Source organism: Pinus tabuliformis, chromosome J, assembly GCF_031772625.1.
Source record: "Pinus tabuliformis cultivar Carrire ecotype Pingquan chromosome J, CPIR1, whole genome shotgun sequence".
NCBI classification, from domain to species: Eukaryota; Viridiplantae; Streptophyta; class Pinopsida; order Pinales; family Pinaceae; genus Pinus; species Pinus tabuliformis.
Window position 1 is genome coordinate 1,556,534,493 of NC_142295.1, and position 20,910 is coordinate 1,556,555,402.

Consider the following 20,910-nt stretch of genomic DNA (forward strand, 5'->3'; position numbering starts at 1 on the left):
ACCATTGCTTCCTAGGGGGGAGGAATGATCCAGGTGGATGTTGGTGGCCACCCACATATCCCATTTGGACCCCCACAACTGTCTCTTTCAGTTTTTATGTTTTTTTAATTATATCACTGTTTACTATTTTTAGCAGTTTTTCGGGTCCTAAACTTCCGGAGCCGTTTTGAGGCCCTAAACGACGTTTTTTGGGAAATCCACCCGCCAGCGATTTTTCTGCCTAAAAATCGTCTTTTTTGTCGTAGTCCTCGGAGAGATCTTTCCAATGGGCTATCATGCACGTCAAACGGAGATAGTACGACCAATTCGCGACCCCGGGAAGTTGATGTACCAACTTACCCAAACAACGAGGCCCACAATTTGGCGTTTCATCTTCTAGGGTTAGGTTTTGGAATGTGAAGGGCTTTCCATTGTTTCTCAACAATAAATAGGCCCTCAAGCCTCATTGTAACACAATTTTTGGAGAACAATTCAGAGGCATGTAGCCGACACATCTCTTCTCAGAGATAAGCTACCATTGCCCTAGCTGGGTTATTTGCATTTCTATTTGTAAGCATATTTCAGTATTTTACAGTAATAAAATGAAGTATTATTTCCACTACATATTTGTCTTTATGGTTATCTCTGTATTTTATTGTGTTCCTTGGATTCTATGGGGCACAATAATAACAATATGGGGGCAATAGGGGCACAACAATATTAATAAGGGGTATAACTACAATAGTAATGGGGTAATCACTAGTATTATAGGGACCCAACATGCCCCTCTCCTTCAAAAAAGTGTTGTCCTCAACGCTTGAGTAGTTCTGGATACTTCTGCATAAAATTCTCATCCTCCCATGTGGAATCTTCAGCGGATAAGTTCTTCCACTTGATAAGATACTCTGAAATTGATCGATTTCGTAGCTGTCGAGTTCTTGTTTCTGTGACTGCTTCCGGTTCCAATATAATTTTTCCTTCCTCGTCAAGTTCTGGCAATATTGTTTGAACTAGGAGCTTGTCGCCTATAACCTTCTTTAAACATGAAACATGGAAAACTGGGTGCAATCGAGAAGCTGCAGGAAGCTCCAATTTGTATGCCATAGTACCAATCTTTTGCAACACCTTGTACGGACCATAATACTTTGGTGATAATTTATTATCCTTCTTAGCTTGCTTGAGGGACATTTGCTTATATGGTTGTAGCCGTAGGAATACCCAATCACCTACATCAAAACTTCTTTCACTGCGATGTTGATCTGCCTGTTGTTTCATTCTATTCTGTGCCAACACGAGGTTATCCTTTAAGAGTTGGAGGACTTGTTGTTGATGTTCGATGTGATGTTCCACTGCCTGAACCTTAGAATTTTCTCTTAAATATGATGTGATGGATGGTGGTTGATACCCATAAAGTGCCATAAATGGGGTCATTTTTGTTGCTGTATGGAAGGAAGTGTTATACCACCATTCAGCCAGAGGCAACCATTTGACCCATTGTGTCTGTTTATCAGATACAAAGCAACGAAGATATCCTTCCAAACATTTGTTTACTATCTCAGTTTGCCCATCAGATTGAGGATGATAAGATGAGCTATGAGCTAACTGAGTACCAAGACAAGAAAATAATTCTGTCCAAAAATTTCCAGTGAAAATGGGATCTCTGTCACTTACAATAATCTTTGGGTTTCCATGTAGCTTTTGAATTGTTTCCATAAATGCAGTAGAAACTGTACTGGCTTTAAATGGATGTGATAATGCACAAAAGTGTGCATACTTGGTAAGTCTGTCAACTACCACCATGATGACACTCTTTCCCTCAGACTTGGGTAAACCTGTGATAAAATCCATTGAAACCTCCTCCCAACGTTGGCTTGGAATGGATAAAGGTTGTAATAGACCCGGTGTCTTAATTGTTTCAACTTTATTTTGTTGGCAAACCAAACATTCCGCCACAAACTTTTGAATATCTGATTTAAGGCCATCCCAAAAAAATTCCTTCTTAACCCTGTGGTAAGTTTTTAAAAATCCTGAGTGCCCTCCTAAGGGAGAAGTGTGCAATTCCATAAGAATCTTTTGTTTTAGCTGGGAATTCTTACAGAGGTATAAGCGATCTTTGTACCATAACGAATCATTTTTCCAGCTAAATGTATCAGACGTACTGGAATCTTGTTGTAACTTTCGAATAAGTGCCCACACTTCTTCGTCATTCTTCCATTCCTCCCTTGCTTCGTTTATCCAATCTGGTTGGATAATAGAAATGGCGCACAACAATGCTTCCACATCCTCATCCTTTCTTGAGAGTGCATCTGCCACCACATTTTGCTTCCCTTTTTTGTAGATGATTTCAAAGTCATAACCCAACATCTTTGTGACCCACTTTTGTTGCTCTTCAGAGGATAATCTTTGTTCTAAAAAGTATTTAAGGCTATCATGATCCGTTTTTACCTTGAAGTGTCTTCCCATTAGGTAGGGTCGCCATTTCTTAAGTGCATGGAGTATTGCCAACATTTCCTTCTCATAAATAGCTTTGCTTAAAAACTTTCCCTTGATTGGACGACTTTCAAAAGCAATGGGTCTTTCATCTTGCATTAGAACAACACCAATTCCATTTCCTGAAGCATCACATTCCACAATAAAGGTTTTTGTGAAGTCCGGTGTAGCTAAGACCGGTGCTTGGCACATTGCCTCTTTAAGATGTTCAAAGGCCTTTGTTGCTTCTGGAGTCCATGAAAATGCTTTCTTCAATAATGTTGTTAGAGGTGCTGCTATTCTCCCATAATTCTTAACAAACTTGCGATAATACCCTGTCAACCCGAGAAATCCTCGCAGATGCTTTATGGATGTGGGGATTTTCCATTCCTTAATGGCTTTAATTTTGCTAGGGTCTACCTTAACTCCTTCATGAGATACAATATGACCCAAATATTCCACCTCCTGGACTCCAAAGAAACATTTGGATCTTTTTGCATATAATTGTTTCTCCTCCAATAGTTGTAGCACCCTGTCAACATGTTCAACATGATCCTTCCAAGACTTGTTGTAGATTAGTATATCATCAAAAAATACTAACACAAATTTTCTAAGGAATGGTTTGAAAATTGAATTCATCAAACCTTGAAATGTTGAAGGTGCATTGGTAAGGCCAAAAGGCATGACCAAAAATTCATAATGACCCTCATGAGTTCTAAATGTTGTTTTCGGAATGTCTTCAATCTTCATTCTGATTTGATGATATCCTGAACGAAGATCCAACTTGGTGAAGTAAATTGATCCATGCAATTCATCCAGTAATTCATCAATGACAGGAATGGGGAACTTATCTTTAATAGTGAGCTTGTTGAGCTCCCTATAATCCGGACACATGCGCCATGATCCATCCTTCTTGTGCACCAATACTACTGGAGCAGAGAAAGAACTTTGACTCGGTTGAATTATACCAGCCTCTAGCATTTCTGCAACCATACGTTCAATTTCACTCTTTTGGACATAGGGATATCTGTACGGCCTGATGTTTGGAGGAACACTTCCTGGAATCAGATGAATAGCATGATCATGATCACGCATAGGTGGGAGACCTTTGGGAGTCTCAAATATCTTGGAATGATTGTCCAAGACTTTTTGGAGATCTGGAGAAATAGATGATTCGATGTGGAAACATCTAGCGAACATAATTGTGCAATTACACCTCTTTGTTCCTTTTTTAGAAGCTTTGTCATACCATTAGAGCTGATTATCTTTCCTGGTTTCCCTGCAATACCCCTTAATTCAACTTCCTTTCCTTCCGTAGAAAATTTGATGAAAAGTTCTTGAAAATTAAAAGCTATTGTACCCAAGGATTGTAGCCATTGGACTCCTAGTACAACATCAGCACCTCCCATTGGAATGGAAAGCATTGGGCTAGTCAATACATATTCTCCCATGGATAGCTTGATATTATGGCACTTTCCAGAGCAATTTATTGTTCCTCCATTTGCAATCATCACTTGACACTCTGGTGCTGGATATAGGAAGCAATTCAATTCTTTTGCTACCTTACAATGAATAAAATTGTGGGTGCTTCCTGAATCAATCAACACTATTACCTTTTTCTTCTTGATTTGTCCTTCTATCTTGATGGTTTGAGGAGTGGTAATTCCCGCCAATGCATTACAAGATATGGTCGGATTTATTTGTTCTTCATCTAGGCTTTGTTCCTGGAATATATCCTCTTCTTTTGACCTTTCTTGCTCCTTTTCTTCTTCCTCTTCACAATCTATGTAGAATAATTTCTTCTCAGCACACTTATGACCTTTAGTGTATTTGCTATCACAACTGTAACAAAGCCCTTTTGCTCTTTTTTCTTCCAATTGTTGTGGTGTCAACCTTATAGGTTGTGGAAGACTAGGGGCAACAACACTTCCGTCTTTATAGTTGTGAGTGGTATGCTTCCTGGTTGCCATAATTTTGCTTTCCATTTTTCTTGCTAACCTGAATGCCTTCTCTAATGAATCAGGTTCCCAAAGGCGAACATCATGTTGGATATTATCCTTTAAAGACCCTATGAACACATCAATCCTATGCTCCTCTGGAATATCTTTTACCCTTATGTTCAATTTTTGGAACTCCTCAATGTGCTCCATTATTGAACCCTTTTGTTTGAGACTTATCAATTGGCTAAAAAAAGTGTTGCTTTTTGTATCCTCATAATGTGCTATCAATTCTTCCGTAAAAATTGCCCAAGTGATAAATTGTTTACGAGAGCAAAGCCATTGATACCATACAAACTGATTTGGTTCCAAATATAAAGTTGCCATACGTACCTTTTGTGTGTTTTGCACATTATTGAGATCGAAGAATTGCTCCATCTGTAATATCCATGTGGCGGGATCCTTGCCATCAAACTTCCTCATATCGATTTTTGGAATATGGTGAGTCTTCGATCCAACATTAGAGTCTATGGAATCATGATTAACATTTCTTTTGTTCTCATCATGAGTTTCCTTTAGTACCCTTTCACCCTTAGTGACCATTTCTTGTAGCAACTTATTCATATTTATCTTCAATTCTTCCATCTCATCATCTATGCCATCAATTTTAGTTTCTACACCTTTCTTTAAACAATCCATCTTAGCTTCTACACTTTTCTTTAAACCATCCATTTTAGCTTCTACATCTTTCCTTAAACCATCCATCTTAGATTCTGTTGCTTTTTGTGCAAGTGACATTTGTTGCACTTGTTCTTGTAATTTTGATATATCATGTAGCATTTCTTCCTCTTCTTCATGAGTCATGCTAGAGCTTTCAGGTTCCTTACTAGGTGTTTGCATTTTCTTTCCTCGGGGCATCAGTTACCGATAATAATGCTCTACTATGCCCTTTGAATTCCTTCAAAATAAATTTTCAAACCAAGCTTAAGCAAAAATTTAAGAAAATCTACACACCTTTTTTCACTTTGTAGGAGCTCGATATTGTCTCTGATGTATCTCTGTACTTTCCGATCATCTAGTTCTGAATTTGTGACTTGTAGTAGCCCTTTGTGTCCTCTTTCCAATGCCACAAGTCTGACCCAAATTGGATTCTCCAAGGAAGAGTTATGTGAAATCTCCCACAGTGACTTGATTATAGACTAGTTCAGTAGAGCGAACTTGTACGACGTGCCACGAGTCACTGTTTCGACCTTTGGATCTGAAAAATGCATACAAGAAACTACAGTCCGTCCTCTTTTTGTACCTTCTTACGAAATTTCAATCCGATCCCCAGAGAGAAAGTTATGACGATTTTCCCAAGGTCACCTGTTTGGAATGTAATTCAGGAGTCTGCAAAAAGACCAACTTCCTCAGATCATATCTCCGCAAATATAGCGCGAAAAGCTCTGAAATTCAGACCCAAGGTTCAGCGCGATTTCTTCTCAAATGGATTTTTTTTGCAAAAATGCCACGATGACCTGTTTGGAGCAGCAAAACCCTAGAATCCAAAGCTCTGATACCAAATGTTATGAAACCAGCTCAAGAAAAGATAGAAAAGATAGATCAACGCCTTAGAATTCAGCCTCTTCGAGGGGGCAACCTCCTTTACATTACATAAATGAACAATTCTTGGATGATTCAAATGACAAAACCTCCTTTCTATATATAGGAGTCTAAGGAGTCACAATATAATCCAGCCGACCTAACAATAATAATATAAAGCCACAAAAATAACAATAGAGGGATTCTATGGGGCACAGTAATAACAATATGGGGGCAATAGGGGCACAACAATATTAATAAGGGGTATAACTACAATAGTAATGGGGTAATCACTAGTATTATAGGGACCCAACACAATGTCATGAAATTGGTCCAATTCATGTAGTCATTAATAAAAAAACATAAAAAGTCATTATGTATCAGAACTTATTTTTTAACGAAATAAATAACAAAGTCCATTATTATGATGGGAGTAGTTATCATAATCATTGTTATCAAAAGTATTTCTAGTAATTAGTTTTGAATTTAGATTCAATTCACCCCTCGGCAAAAAGCTTATCCATAACTTAATAACTTAATAATAATTTGTTTGTGGACAACATATGCAAAACCATAAACTCCTATGAGATTACCCATTATTGTCCTCGAGAGAGTAGTTCAAAAACACTAACATGAGTAGTGGTCTATCAACTAAAAATATTTTCATTTCATACTTCAGAGGGTGATGTATTAGGACTTGTATACACATCATGAACCCTTTTAATTTATTCTCAAATAGCACCTCAACACTTCACCTTTCTAATTACACTAAACAATAACTAATGTGGAACTAGGATCTACACAAACATTAAATGGATTCATTAGCTCAACTTAATGAAGAACTTAGTAAAAGTCAAAAGATTGCCTATAAAAGTGAATATCAAGGTTGTGATGTTCAAGATAAGGTTAGAGGATGCGATTGTCAGTTGGAAGGGCCCCGCACTTATTCAATCTACTACCACTTGCCTCCAAAGCATTGTATTGCAAATGAAATCACAAAAGGCTTAAATAATTTAAAAAGAATAAGAAGAAGACAATGACAAATAAAGCAAGGAATTGTGAATTGTAGTGTTCTTAGCACAAGGATAAAGCAAAGGAAGAGCATTGTAGTTAAACTAGCATTTGCACCAGATGTTGCAAAGAAAACGCCGTAAGGCATAAAGTGCGGAAATCCATTATGTATAGTCTCTAGAGAAATCACAATGTTTCCATGAAGAGTTTCAATGATTGGTAGAAAAGATAAACATCAAACCACACGAAAAGAGTCATAGTCCAGGAACGATCTGGATACACTCCAGATAAACATATTTCAGAATTTATGTGTTAGATGCGACACTAAAAGAGAGTCATAGTCGAGGAAAGATGCAGATATATTCACAATAAACATTATTTCAGAATGATACACTCCCAATAAACACTATTTCAAAATTTCTTGTGTTTGATGCGATAGTACATTCGATTTCTTTGAAGGTTTTCTATGTTATGTGACGTACTAAACATAACAATTGAAAGGAATGGTCAGTAGGAGCTTTCTTTCCACCCTCCGACCTCCTCCGTTGCTGCTTCCTCACAGCAATCTTCTTCCTGCAATTTCCAATCACCATAATATGAAAAAACATATTTAAGTTCATAGAATTGAAGTAATTTGATGGGAATTTATATGAAAAAACACAATTACATGTTAGGCTTATGGAATCGAAATTAATTTGGTAATAAATTCTAGGAATATTTTAGAATTTGAGAATATGATAGAATCTACCTGGTCAATTTGTTTGACCCGTTTCACCTTAATCTTCTTTGTAATCTCTCTAAGATTCTCATATTCTACAATATTCATGGATCTTGAATATACTCAAAACCTACCATATTCATGGATCCATGAAATTCTAGAAAAGTATTTAACTTTAAAGTTTAAACTTTTATTGCTTCCTAAGATTCTCAAATTCTATATTCATATATCTTGAATATTCTCAAAATCTGCAATACATCATCCTTTATATCCATAGATCCTTTATATCTTTAAATCCATTAAATTCTAAAAAGATATTTAACTTTAAAAGATCTAGAAGGAATAAGTTTAAACTTTTCATTGAAATTATCTTCTTACATCTGTAAAACAAAATTTGAAAATGAAATTTACAGTGATTGGTCAATATCCAGAGCTAATATGAATCCATCCTATTACCATTCAAAAAAACGTTTCTGATATAAAGAGTCTCTGCATATATAGAATCTACCTTAATAGTGAATGTGAGGCCAACTTTTATCTCCCCACAGTAGTTCTAGTCTGGAAGGACAACATTGTAGGAAGTCGAGGGTAGGCTTCCTTCCATGAATACTCCCTCCAGGGGAATGTTGTGCACCACAATCAGAAATATAAAGATATATGATCAGAAAACAGAAATATTGAGAAACGATGAAAGACTGCAGGATCTGAAAAAATGACTGAGATCATAATGCTGGAGACTCATCTGCACCTTGCTTCCCCAACGAAGTCATCCGCGTTTCCACTATCGCTGTCCATTATTTTTAAGGTGAGTTCAGTAACCCCGTCGGCTACAGTGAAAACAAATTGCTCATTCCACTCGGGATTGCTACCTTTACCTGCAATTTCAGAGATCCGATCTATTAATTTTTAACTCTATATATTTTTGGGGGAAAAATTTGTGAAATCTCCCTACTTCCCCTGCATATAGAAAAGATTTGTGTAATTTCTTCTTCCCATAGATAATCCAGGGGCACTCAGTCATAACTAAGACCTCACCACGAACTCTTTCTTAAAACGATGTAACCATTTTCTCCATTGTTTGAAAAGCATTTAAACCCTGGATACCTATAAACAAACTTAAAAATTATGCGAACGGAAGAATTTTATCAAAGATTGGGGATCTATTTATCAGGGACTAGTCAGCCATGTTCTCAATAATATCTGTTCTCAATACACGGCTAAAACCATAGGAATATGCATACTCAAGATAAAAACATTTATATTTTAAAGAAAGGCAAGACAAAATTTCTAGCTATCTCCCCTGACTTGTTCAGATGGGGGAGCAGAGTTATTGGTTACCTTCTACAATAGTAAGGGCACAGGGCTTCAAGGTTGCAACATCTGATGAATCCCTCAACCTGTTGCCACGAACCTGGTATAATTCAAGTTTTTACCAAGTCATGGATACTTCAAGAAACTAAGATGGCCAATGTTGCCATGGTCACACTTAAGCTTTACAAACTAATAATAGAACCAGTTTCACTGTACATGGCTATTTCTATCTTGACACGAACACCTGTGTTGTTAATGCAAGTAGGGTCATACCACATGATATCTTGAACAAAACCAGTCAATTGCAATCCACCAGCCTGTCAAACAACCCCATTATTTAATGAGCTTCTGAACTACTGATTTTCTTACCTCATGGAAGAATAGTTGGTCAGATGGCATGTCTCCACATTCACAGCTAATAATCACCATAAATTAAGAATATGGTCTGTGGAAATTCCCTGTTTCCATAAAACAAACATATATTAAAATCTATTGTCGAACCAAACATAACTATCCATAGGTCTGGATGCTGCAAGATTGGATTATATTCATCATAATTCTTAAAGCTGGATTGAACATCTATGACAAGACTTATGTTACCACCTACCGTCATAAGCACTGGATAATATTTTTTATGAGATAGCATACCTTTAAAATAACTTGAGAATCATCTGGAGTGTTCACTGTGACGTCTAGCACAGTAGGCAGGACTGCAAGCAACAAACGATACCATATAGTCATTGGTTGCACCATAACAATTTCTTATTTTTAAAAGCAAACGGAGACCTCATATTTGTATTGATATAAAAGTACTAAGATCAGATGAACTTGTGAATAGCCAAGAAGCTACCCACAACTGGTCTTTGCCTTTTCAACTAATTAATCACATCGAGATCAGAGAGAACAACCACCGAAACGCAATGACAGGGAATCAGAGAGTAACCACAACACGTCCCATGCGATGCCACAGCCAAAATAATTGGAAAAGGGATACAGAGTATTTCTTGAAAAAGGATACGAAGTATTTCTTGAAGATGTAAATCATAATATGACTCATCACAAATAATTTTTCTAAGATTCAGAAGGTTACAAGCAAGCTCAAAAAGCTTGGAGAGGAGCCTCCCGAGCTCACTATAATTTTGAGGGCAAGTGCAACGTCTCCACACAGAGAAGCACCTGGAAGTAGAGTAGCGTCGAGCGAGGGCAAGCGTCGATCTGCTGGGTCGCATCGTATACCGGTCTAATCAATTGGATGGGTAAGATTATTTTCATCATCTAACACTTAAATCGAAGGCTCAGAAATGTACACGCAACCCAAGAGGAAAGTTGATTTCAAAGGGAAACGCCTTACGACGTAATTAAACATTAATAATTATTAATTAATGATTAAACTACGTGCTAAAAGAAGAAATCAAAGGAAAGCCATGCCCAAACGTTGCCTTTAGACGATCGGTACCCCATTGGGTTTTCCACTCCGTTCATTATTACAACCCAATTGCTATCAAAATTTTATCACCATTCAAAATGTAGAGCTACAAAACAAGTTTTTCATTTTCTGTCATATGGCACAAACCAGTTTCAAGCAAATATTTCGTTTTTATGTATAGTCTCTAGAGAAATCACAACGTTTCCATGAAGAGTTTCAATGATTGGTAGAAAAGATAAACATCAAACCACACAAAAAGAGTCATAGTCCAGGAATGATGTGGATACACTCCAAATAAACATATTTCAGAATTTATGTGTTAGATGCGACACTAAAAGAGAGTCATAGTCGAGGAAACATGCAGATATACTCCCAATAAACATTATTTCAGAATGATATAATCCCAATAAACATTATTTCAGAATTTCTTGCGTTTGATGCGACAGTACATTCGATTTCTTTGAAGGTTTTCTATGTTATGTGACGTACTGAACATAACAATTGAAAGGAATGGTCAGTAGGAGCTTTCTTTCCACCCTCCGACCTCCTCCGTTGCTGCTTCCTCACAGCAATCTTCTTCTTCCTGCAATTTCCAATCACCATAATATGAAAAAACATATTTAAGTTCATAGAATTGAAGTAATTTGATGGGAATTTATATGAAAAAACACAATTACATGTTAGGGTTATGGAATCGAAATTAATTTGATAATAAATTCTGGGAATATTTTAGAATTTGAGAATATGATAGAATCTGCCTGGTCAATTTGTTTGACCTGTTTCACCTTAATCTTATTTGTAATCTCTCTAAGATTCTCATGTTCTACAATATTCATGGATCTTGAATCTACTCAAAACCTACCATATTCATGGATCCATGAAATTCTAGAAAAGTATTTAACTTTAAAGTCTAAACTTTGTATTGCTCCCTAAGATTCTCAAATTCTATAATATTCATATATCTTGAATATTCTCAAAATCTACAATACATCCTTTATATCCATAGATCCTTTATATCCTTAAATCCATTAAATTCTAAAAAGATATTTAACTTTAAAAGATCTAGAAGGAATAAGTTTAAACTTTTTATTGAAATTATCTTCTTACATCTGTAAAACAAAATTTGAAAATGAAATTTACAGTGATTGGTCAATATGCAGAGCTAATATGAATCCATCCTATTACCATTCAAAAAAATGTTTCTGATATAAAGAGCCTCTGCATATATAGAATCTACCTTAATAGTGACTGTGAGGCCAACTTTTATCTCCCCACAGTAGGTCTGGTCTGGAAGGACAACATTGTAGGAAGTTGGGGCTAGACTTCCTTCCATGAATACTCCCTCCAGGGGAATGCTGTGCACCACAATCAGAAATATAAAGATATATGATCAGAAAACAGAAATATTGAGAAACGATGAAAGATTGCAGGATCTGAAAAAATGACTGAGATCATAATGCTGGAGACTCATCTGCACCTTGCTTCCCCAATGAAGTCATCCGCGTTTCCACTATCGCTGTCCATTATTTTTAAGGTGAGTTCAGTAACCCCGTCGGCTACAGTGAAAACAAATTGCTCATTCCACTCGGGATTGCTACCTTTACCTGCAATTTCAGAGATCCGATCTATTAATTTTTAAAATCTATATATTTTTGGGGGAAAAATTTGTGAAATCTCCCTACTTTCCCTGCATATAGAAAAGATTTGTGCAATTTCTTCTTCCCACTGATAATCCAAGGGCACTGAGTCATAACTAAGACCTCACCATGAACTCTTTCTTAAAACGATGTAACCATTTTCTCTATTGTTTGAAAAGCATTTAAACCCTGGATACCTATAAACAAACTTAAAAATTATGCGAACGGAAGAATTTTATCAGAGATTGGGGATATTTAGAATCGATTCTGATGAGTAGTAGAGCAAAACCCATGTAAATAAATTTACTAAATTCAGGCATTTACAATTTCTCAGGTACTTGTGGATTCATTACCTCGGCATCCAACAATAGCAATGATGCCCCTAGCCAAGATGGGATAGTGGAGATGTTTAGAGATCCATCTCTTAAAACTAGGTCTGGGGATCGCCAATCAGCAATGGCCAGAATGAACAGAAAAAACCCTTCAGCCAGGGACCTAGATGAGAGGTTTTTGAAAATCCTGAAGATTTTCAAGTGGGGACCTGATGCTGAAAAGGCCATAGAAGTCCTACTGCTGAAGGTGGATCACAGATTGGTTAGGGAGGTTTTGAAGCTTGATGTAGAAATTGGTGTAAAGTTACAGTTTTTCAAGTGGGCTACCAAGAAAAAGAATTTCAAGCATGATTCCACCACATATATGCCCCTCATCCGTTGCTTAGCGCAGGCGGGACTAGTGGGGGAAATGTGGCAGACAGTGCAAAAGATGGTGAAAAGTGACTGTGGCATGAATCCTAGCATATTGTCTGAAATTATTAGGATACTAGGCAAGATAAAGATGGTGGAAAAGGCCCTTTCCATATTTTATCTCATCAAGACAGAGAAGTGCAAACCCAGTGTTTATGCTTATAATTGCATGTTTAGTGTGCTGATGAAGGCAAATTTTCATGATAAGGTGCAAGAGCTTTACAGGGAAATGTGCAATGAAGGGAAATGTTTTCCCGATACGGTAACTTATACTATGCTCATCTCCAACTTTGGGAAACTTGGAGATGTGGACTCTGCGATTAAGCTTTTTGAAGAAATGAAGGAGAACGGTCTGCAACCTACTGCGAAGATCTATACGATCCTGGTTGGAAGTTTGTTTAAATCAAACAGATGCATAGAGGCCTTGAAGTTGTTCCAGGAAATGAAGGATACACGTTGTACACCGAATGTGTTTACATACACTGAAGTAATAAATGGGCTAGGCAAAGCAGGGAGAGTCCAAGAGGCATACAGAATATTTCAAGATATGCAGAAAGATGGTTGCTCTCCCGATGTGGTCATGTTCAACAAACTGATCGATATCATGGGTGATGCAGGCCTACTTGATGATGCTCTGAAGCTATTTGGACAGATGGAAACTGTAGGATGCAATCTTACTGTGGTAACATATAACAGCGTCATGGAAGCTCTTTTAAAATCTAACAATCCATCGGAGCCGTTGCATTGGTTTGAGAGAATGAAAGGAAAAGGCATTGCTCCAAGTTCATTTACATATTCCATTCTAATTACTGGTTTATGCAAGGCGAACAGATTGGAAAAGGCATTGATGCTTCTTGAAGAGATGGACGAGAAGGGCTTTCCGCCTTGCCCTGCTGCCTATTGTAGTTTGATTGATGCACTTGGTAAGGCACGCCGTTATGATGCAGCAGTGGAATTATTTAAGGAAATGAAAGAAAACAGCACTCCTTCCAGCTCAAGGCTCTATGCAGTGATGATTAAACACCTTGGTAAAGCAGGGCGTATTGATGCAGCCATTAAACTGTTTGAAGAAATGCAAAGTCAGGGATGTATTCCTGATGTGTATTCCTACAATGCATTAATGTCTGGCCTGGTAAGAGCAGCCATGGTTGATGAAGCTCATTCATGGCTTAAAAAAATGCAAGATCGAGGATGTAAACCTGATATTAGTAGCCATAATATAGTTTTGAATGGTTTGTCTAAGGCAGGTGGGCCAACAGAGGCCTTTAAGATGTTCGAGAAAATGAAAAATTCGGGGATTCAGCCAGATGCCGTATCTTACAACACAGTTCTTGGTGCACTTAGCAATGCGGGCATGTTTGATGAAGTAGTCAAATTAATGAAGGAAATGACTTCTAAAGGATTTTCCTATAATTTGATTACATATTCTTCAATATTAGAGGCTATGGGCAGAGTTGATGAAGACTGCAAACCATTCATTCAATAAGGAGGTCTTTTGATTCTCCTGTGCTTCCTGGTCAATAGTGATGGTTGCATTCGTGGCTTGGCTTTCTAGTTTCAGTGGGGATGATGGATTTCCTAAACGGTGAACCTTACGCAAAATGAGAGTTTCCTTGCCACTGTTTCATATGGCTGGAATATTACCATTTTTAATTTCTTTATCATCTTGATTATTACCAAAAACATGCAGGAATCATGTTCAAAGTAAGCTTCTTATACAAAATGGAATCTGTATTGTGGCCATTTTACATAGGTCATCCTGGTAAGCATATTTTTCTGTTTGCTTATTTTCTTGTCATCTGAGCAGCATTATCCTTCCTGTACTAATTAAAGTCCCCAACTATAAAAGATGCAACTCACAGAACCTAATGACGAAGTAAGAAAGGAAGACTAGACTGCATCCCTCGAAATAAACAACTCCTGTCTGAAATCAACAACCAACACAATTAGAGAAATATTATTATATCAACCATCAAAAACACAGTCTGTACAGAATGGGAGTTGCAGTTAACCAAATGTTTTACAATGACTTACTTCCACATCATTAACTGATCATGTGTAATAGCACAGAAGATAAACGGTTATGTTGCTCTTTCTATAAGGCTTGGTCCGATTAGATTTGTATCAACTAGTTGAAAGGGTGATCACTTAATGAGGGTTTCTGTTATCATTAACCTACTCATCCTAATTGTTTCTTCTCGGGTAAGGTAGGTGCCCTACAAGCCTGGGTGGTCAAAGGTATCCATGGAGAAGGCTTATCAAAAGGGTAATTGCTTAACAAGGTTTGCTGGTATAGTTATCCTGCTTGGGTTAAACTTTAAAGCATAGCTAACATTTTTGGCTGAGACAGGCCAAAAAATTTGAAAATTTGTGAATAATTCAGTGCTGTATTATTCAGTTCTAATTGGATCTGATCTGGTTGCAATACAGGCCAAAAATTTTGAAAATTTGTGAATAATTCAGTTTAGCTGTATTATTCAGTTCTAATTGGGTCTGATCTAGTTGCAATATTGTTTACTATTGAAACTAAATCCCCAATTTTAACCTGAATTATGTTTCAAGTGTTAAATCCCTAAGCTCCTTGGTTGTGCCCAGATTGTTGTCCGTGGAGGCTGATTTGAGAGACATGATGTTGACGGACGATCAGCCATAAATTGAAATGTCAAATCAATATGCATACTCACCGGACGCAACGCTGCTCTTCTCTTGCTGAGTTCGGCACTGGATAATGACATAGGGATCCATGTTACCTGCAACCACAGCCACATTAGAGAAAAATTAAATCAAAGATCCAACTGAACATACACCACACATAATTCAGCGGTCTCTTTAGCAATATTCGAATCCAAATATTTATCAGATCGCCTAAAACGCAAGAGATTGGCTCGGATGATAGAGGAAATCAGTGTTTTGCAGCCCCTCGGCAGTGTTTTGCAGCCCCTCGGCGTTGACGAGCAGCACCTCCAGAGTTCCCCTCGGCATCTTGATTATTTTCCTTCCACCCCCTGAAGTCGATTTTCACAGATCCGGTCCTGGAATATAGTATCGCCGAGCGAGTAGCGTCTAGCGAGGGCAACCGTCTATCTGCTATCTGCGGGTCGCATCGTATACCGCTCTAATCAATTGGATGGCTAAGATTGTTTTCATCGTCTAACACTTAAATCAAAGGTTCATAAATGTACACGTAAGTTAAGAGGAAAGTTGATTTCAAATGGAAACGCCTTACGGCGTAATAAAGAGTTGGACACAGGACCTTTGTAACAGCCCTCGTGAGAATTCCATGTAAAAGAAGTTAAAAATAATAACCATGGTTGATGGGACACTTATTCCAAGTTAAATGTTGGGCAAGACATGCTAGAGAGTGTTCATTTGGTTTATTATGGCTAAGGAAATTGGCAAAAGCAATGGCTAAGGCTTTGGAAAGGAAAAATGGTATTTTTGGCACATTTATTTATGAAAATGATGGAAATTAGTAGAAAAGGAAGGTGAAAGGTCATAGGTTGCATGTGAGGAGGAAAATAATGGAAAATGAAGAAAATAGAGGGCTAATTGATAAAAACGCTTATGAGGATCAGTTGGTACCTTTTGTCAATTCAATTTTGGAGGTCTCTCATTACTCTCTCTCTCTCTCTCTCACTCTTGGACACTTAAAGTTTTCTTGGAGCACTTTGGCATTGGATCAAGAAGGGAAAATAAGGCAAGAGGAAGGGAAAAGCAAGCAAGGAAGATCAAGATCAAGTAGCTACAACAAGATTCTTTGCAAGTATTGATTTACATGTGTGATTTCCTAACTTTATTTGGCATGCATGGTATTGCACGCGGTTCTTTTTTGTCATGGCATGGGATTTGCCAGGTGTGACAGTGTTTTCTGCCTAGCCTTGGCGTTTCCGGATAGCCTTGACAAAATGGTTTCTCATACTTCAGTTGAGCTGGATTGTTAGATGGATTCGAAGTTGAGTGGGGTGGATCTCTTAAATGACAAGCACATGGCCTAGTGGTCCTTGAACCAGACTGTGGATCACAGTAAAGCCATTGGCTTAGTAACCCCTGAGACAAATTGTGGGTTGCGGTAAAGCCAGGATTGTGTGCCTCGGTGAGCTTAGGAATCCTTGTCAGTGAATGGAGGGATATACGGTAAAGCCAAGAGGTGGATTGCTCTTCGTTGGGCCTAGTAGTCCCGGGATGGGATGTACGGTAAATCCTGGAGAGTGGGTCTCAATGTAGGGCCTTGTGATCCTGGGATTACACTGTGGATTATGGTAAAGCCCGAGAGACTATGAGGCACTAAAATTCCTCACGATGTAGGTGGAGAACTCTGGTAGCATCCATGCTTGTTTGATTCTTTTTGGTTGGTTATGAGTCCCACATTCATGCTTGGAATATGGGTGATTGGTTGAAGAGAGGTTTGGCTCAGCCAATCTATGGTTGGGTGGAACGTGGTAGTCCCATCCCTGGTTAGTTTTTGTATTCATTAATGAGAAATTCATCCTCTTGGTTTTTCATGTGTAAATGTATTGGCTTATATGTGGATTCTATGGTTGATGTATTCATGGTGTTTATGTTGTTATTATGCTAGTTATGTATATGTTTTATGACAATAGCTATATATGGCTCTCATCATGTTTTTACTTGTAAATGAATGAACAATGTATCCATGACTTAATAGATGATTATGCAACAAATGATATAAGGGAACACTGCTTCATAGTGATTCTCAGATAAGTATGAGACCTCTATGCTTAAATATGTTGTTTACACCTGTAGATTACATATTCATGACATGTTTGACGAAATGCATGTCATGGCTAGTAGAGGTCTGGTTAAGGGCTTATTCAAGTGTTTGCATTTGCATCATTGTTTCCTTTTTATCTTTCTGTTCTGAAGGTGTCATTCAATTATGGGTAGTGACCTGGACTCTGGGCCTGAAATAGTGGCTCAAATCCCGAGGACACTGGCATAGCACTAAGCAAAATAGTCCCTGGATGAAAGCATGCCTTGTCATGAGAGCATCAAGAGCCTCCTGGACGTTGTAAGGCCCATAGCATGGGAGCATCCAGAGCCTCCTGGATGTTCTCAGGCCCATAGCATGGGAGCGTCGAGAGCCTCCTGGATGTTGTCAAGCCCATAGCATGGGAGCGTCCAGGGGTCAAGTGGCCTAAAACATCAGTGGGACCCAAGCGTTGGTTACCAAAAGTATTGGGATCGTTCTCAAGGGTCTTGTAGCTGATGTGGAAGGTATGTATGATGTGTTTTCACGGATTCCATTTCCTTAATGTCACCTAGAAGGTTGAATCCAATTATAGTAGCCTCTCATCACATGTTTACCTCGGTTGGTTGGTTACGTGGGTAGATGTGGGAGGAGGGTGTTACAGAGTGGTATCAGAGCATGGTTCACCCCTCAGACTGGATGGGCGGTGTGTTGGTCATGTACTCATGTTGTTTGCACATGTGTTAATCATCCTTGTGGTCTATGTGCTTGTTGCATATGCATGGTGTTGGTCATGGTAGTAGTGATGTTGTTGTGTGAAAGGGGATGTTGTTGTATGAAGTATGTCGGCATGAGTGTGTGATTGGTTACATGTTGTTATATGTTGCTTCCATGTATCATTCTTCTATGCTTCGTTACATTTTTCTACCTATTGCTACAAGTATTTTTTGTTTATGCTAGATTATATGTGTTTATGCTTGTGCATTGTCCATGATTATGTTGATGTGTTGTCTGTGTGTATGTTGGTGTATCATCTATGTTTATGATTGTGTATTGTCCACGTACACTGGTATGGTTGATGTCATCATGCATGAGATCATAGTATGTGTAGTGATATGGTCATGTAGTGATGATTGGACTCTAGCTACACTGATGTTATGTATTGGTGCACTTAGTTGTTATATGTTTATATGTTGTTATGGTTATGTTTATACATGTATCACATTGATTTGGATGATCTTGCATATGAGGTATCCTCCCCAAATTATACTAAGGTAAGTTGGTTTATTATGATTTGGTTTAGCTTACCTATTATGCCTTGCAAGAGAAAGGTCAAGTGAATAACAAGATGATAGACTACAGAGACTCTCCCTATGAATCAGATGAGCAGTGTGGCAGGCACTCTTCTGATTTGGCAGACACGTTGAGAAGCTTGAAGGAACAAATAAGGAGTTGTAAGGCAAACAATGATAGGATCATATAGGCACAAGAGAAACAAGTAGAGGTTAATGCAATACTCCTTCAGATTTTGTCATAATTGTTGTGACAAGGGCCACTTCTTATCAACCATGGACATGGGGACAAAACTAATGGGGCATATGGTAGCAGGTCTCCTGGTAGATACAGGTCGAATAGAGCTGACATGGTGAGAGATGGCAGGTTGTTGGACACTTCGGACAGGAGGGGTGATGAGTACAGGTACTATTCCAGTTCTGGTTTGGATAGACATCATGATCATCATCGTTATCATCCGTACAGGAGGAGTGATAGGGGATACTTTATAGATGAATTTAAGAAAGGAAATCCACCTACTTTTGATGGAGATGTGAAGAAGCCAGAAGATGCAGTGGCTTGGATACTTGGGATGAACAAATTCTTTGAGTTGCATGAGTAACAGATAGCATGAAGGTCAGAATCGCTATCTTCAGGTTGAAAGTTAAAGCAGACATTTGGTGGAAAGACGTGAAGCGGGTCAAAGACATCAAAAGAGAGGACTTGAGTTGGCATGAGTTCAAGAGGATTTTCAAGAAGAAATACTTGTCAGAAAGGTACGATGACAATAAGACCAAAAAAATTTATGAGCTAAAGACGGGGTCGATGACATATGAAGAGTACACGACCAAGTTTCTGGATCTATTGAGGTTTGTATCGTATCTTACAGATGATAAGGCTAAAGTTCAGTGATTTATCAGTGGGTTGCCATTAGCATTTAGAGATAAGATTGAGTATGATGAGCCTCGATCACTTGAGGAAGTCATTGGGAAATTGAAGCATTGTTATGAACAATCAAAGCATAAGAATGAATCTCAACAAGGATGGAAAGGGAAAGACAAAGGCAAAGGTAATTGGCAGCCTAAGAGAGCAAGGCCTTAAAATGGTGGGGAGAAAGAAAATGTGGCACCTCAAAAGAAGTTTAATGCAACTAGATAGGGTCATGGATCAGAGTAGCAGCACAAAGGTAATGATACTGGATGGTTGGAGTGTTGGACATGTGGCGAGGAACACCTTAGGAAATATTGTCTACAAAATCAGGGTGGTAGGTCTAAGATATATAATGCATAGGAGGTGCAATTTTTGGGGATGTGGGGCAGAGTATTCCTAGTATTTATGCAGTCATGGAAAACAGATAGGCAGAGCGCTAGGCATCTATCATTGAGATGGACGGTAAGCTTTGTGATAAAGTTACTTCTATTTGGATTGGCTGTAGATCTAATTAAAGCTATGTTAGTCCTAACTTGGTGGATAAGTGTGGTTTGAGTAAGGAATTGCATGCAGAATCTTGGTTAGTGCAATTGGTTACATGTACAAAGAAGTGAGTTCATCAATGGGTAAGAGCTTGTGCATTTGATTTAAATGGTATGCCTACCATAGCACATTTGAATGTATTACCTTTGGGATCATGCAATATGTTTTTGGGCATGGATTGGTTGTACCTTCATAGAACCAAGGTGGATTGCTATGACAAAGCCATTGAGTGTGTGGATGACAATGGGGAACCAAGAGTCTTGTAGGGAAAAAAGAAAGCCATGTCAGATAAGATGGTGACAACTATGTAGGCAAAGCGTGGTCACAAAAAAGGGTGTGTGTAATTCACAGTCCACATTTCTAGTGACAAAGGTAAGGAAGTTGAGGATGTAGATGTTTTGAGCAGGTACCAAATCTACAACAATTTTAGAGTGTGTTTCTCAAAGAGATTTCGGAGTTTCCACCTCATAGGGAAGTAGACTTTTCTATTGAGTTAGTGCCAGGGGCAGCTCCAGCATCAAAAGCACCTTACAAGATGAGCACACATGAGTTGGTAGAGGTCAAGTTGCAATTGAAGGAAATGTTAGATAAAGGATACATTAGGCCAAGTGTATCACCTTGGGGCACACAGGTATTGTTTATGAA

The 20,910-nt window shown here is 38.2% G+C and overlaps 2 protein-coding genes across 2 annotated transcripts; one reads left to right on the forward strand and one right to left on the reverse strand.

Moving 5' to 3' along the window:
* Nucleotides 1–10,718: 10,718 nt before the first annotated feature.
* LOC149233438 (elicitor-responsive protein 3-like) lies at nt 10,719–15,613 on the reverse strand. The gene is made up of 4 exons (XM_089376740.1): nt 15,497–15,613; nt 11,910–12,036; nt 11,670–11,787; nt 10,719–11,015 (listed from the first exon to the last, which is right to left on the reverse strand). Exons 1-4 carry the CDS (start codon nt 15,555–15,557, stop codon nt 10,947–10,949), a joined length of 375 nt encoding a protein of 124 aa, XP_089232866.1. The 5' UTR covers nt 15,558–15,613; the 3' UTR covers nt 10,719–10,946.
* LOC149233439 (uncharacterized) lies at nt 12,199–14,298 on the forward strand. The gene is made up of 2 exons (XM_089376904.1): nt 12,199–12,220; nt 12,404–14,298. The coding sequence occupies exons 1-2, from the start codon at nt 12,199–12,201 to the stop codon at nt 14,296–14,298; spliced, it is 1,917 nt and encodes a 638-aa protein (XP_089233030.1).
* Nucleotides 15,614–20,910: the final 5,297 nt, after the last annotated feature.

Excerpts from the sequence above, each read along its gene's own strand:
- LOC149233439 (XM_089376904.1), top strand. The coding sequence starts at position 12,199 with ATGAACTCTTTCTTAAAACGAT. Across the intron at positions 12,221-12,403 it reads GAACTCTTTCTTAAAACGAT|GTACTTGTGGATTCATTACC; the intron begins GTAACCATTTTC and ends ACAATTTCTCAG.
- LOC149233438 (XM_089376740.1), bottom strand. The coding sequence starts at position 15,557 with ATGGATCCCTATGTCATTATCCAGTGCCGAACTCAGCAAGAGAAGAGC. Across the intron at positions 12,037-15,496 it reads GAAGAGCAGCGTTGCGTCCG|GTAAAGGTAGCAATCCCGAG; the intron begins GTGAGTATGCAT and ends CTGAAATTGCAG. Across the intron at positions 11,788-11,909 it reads GACTTCATTGGGGAAGCAAG|CATTCCCCTGGAGGGAGTAT; the intron begins GTGCAGATGAGT and ends TGTGGTGCACAG.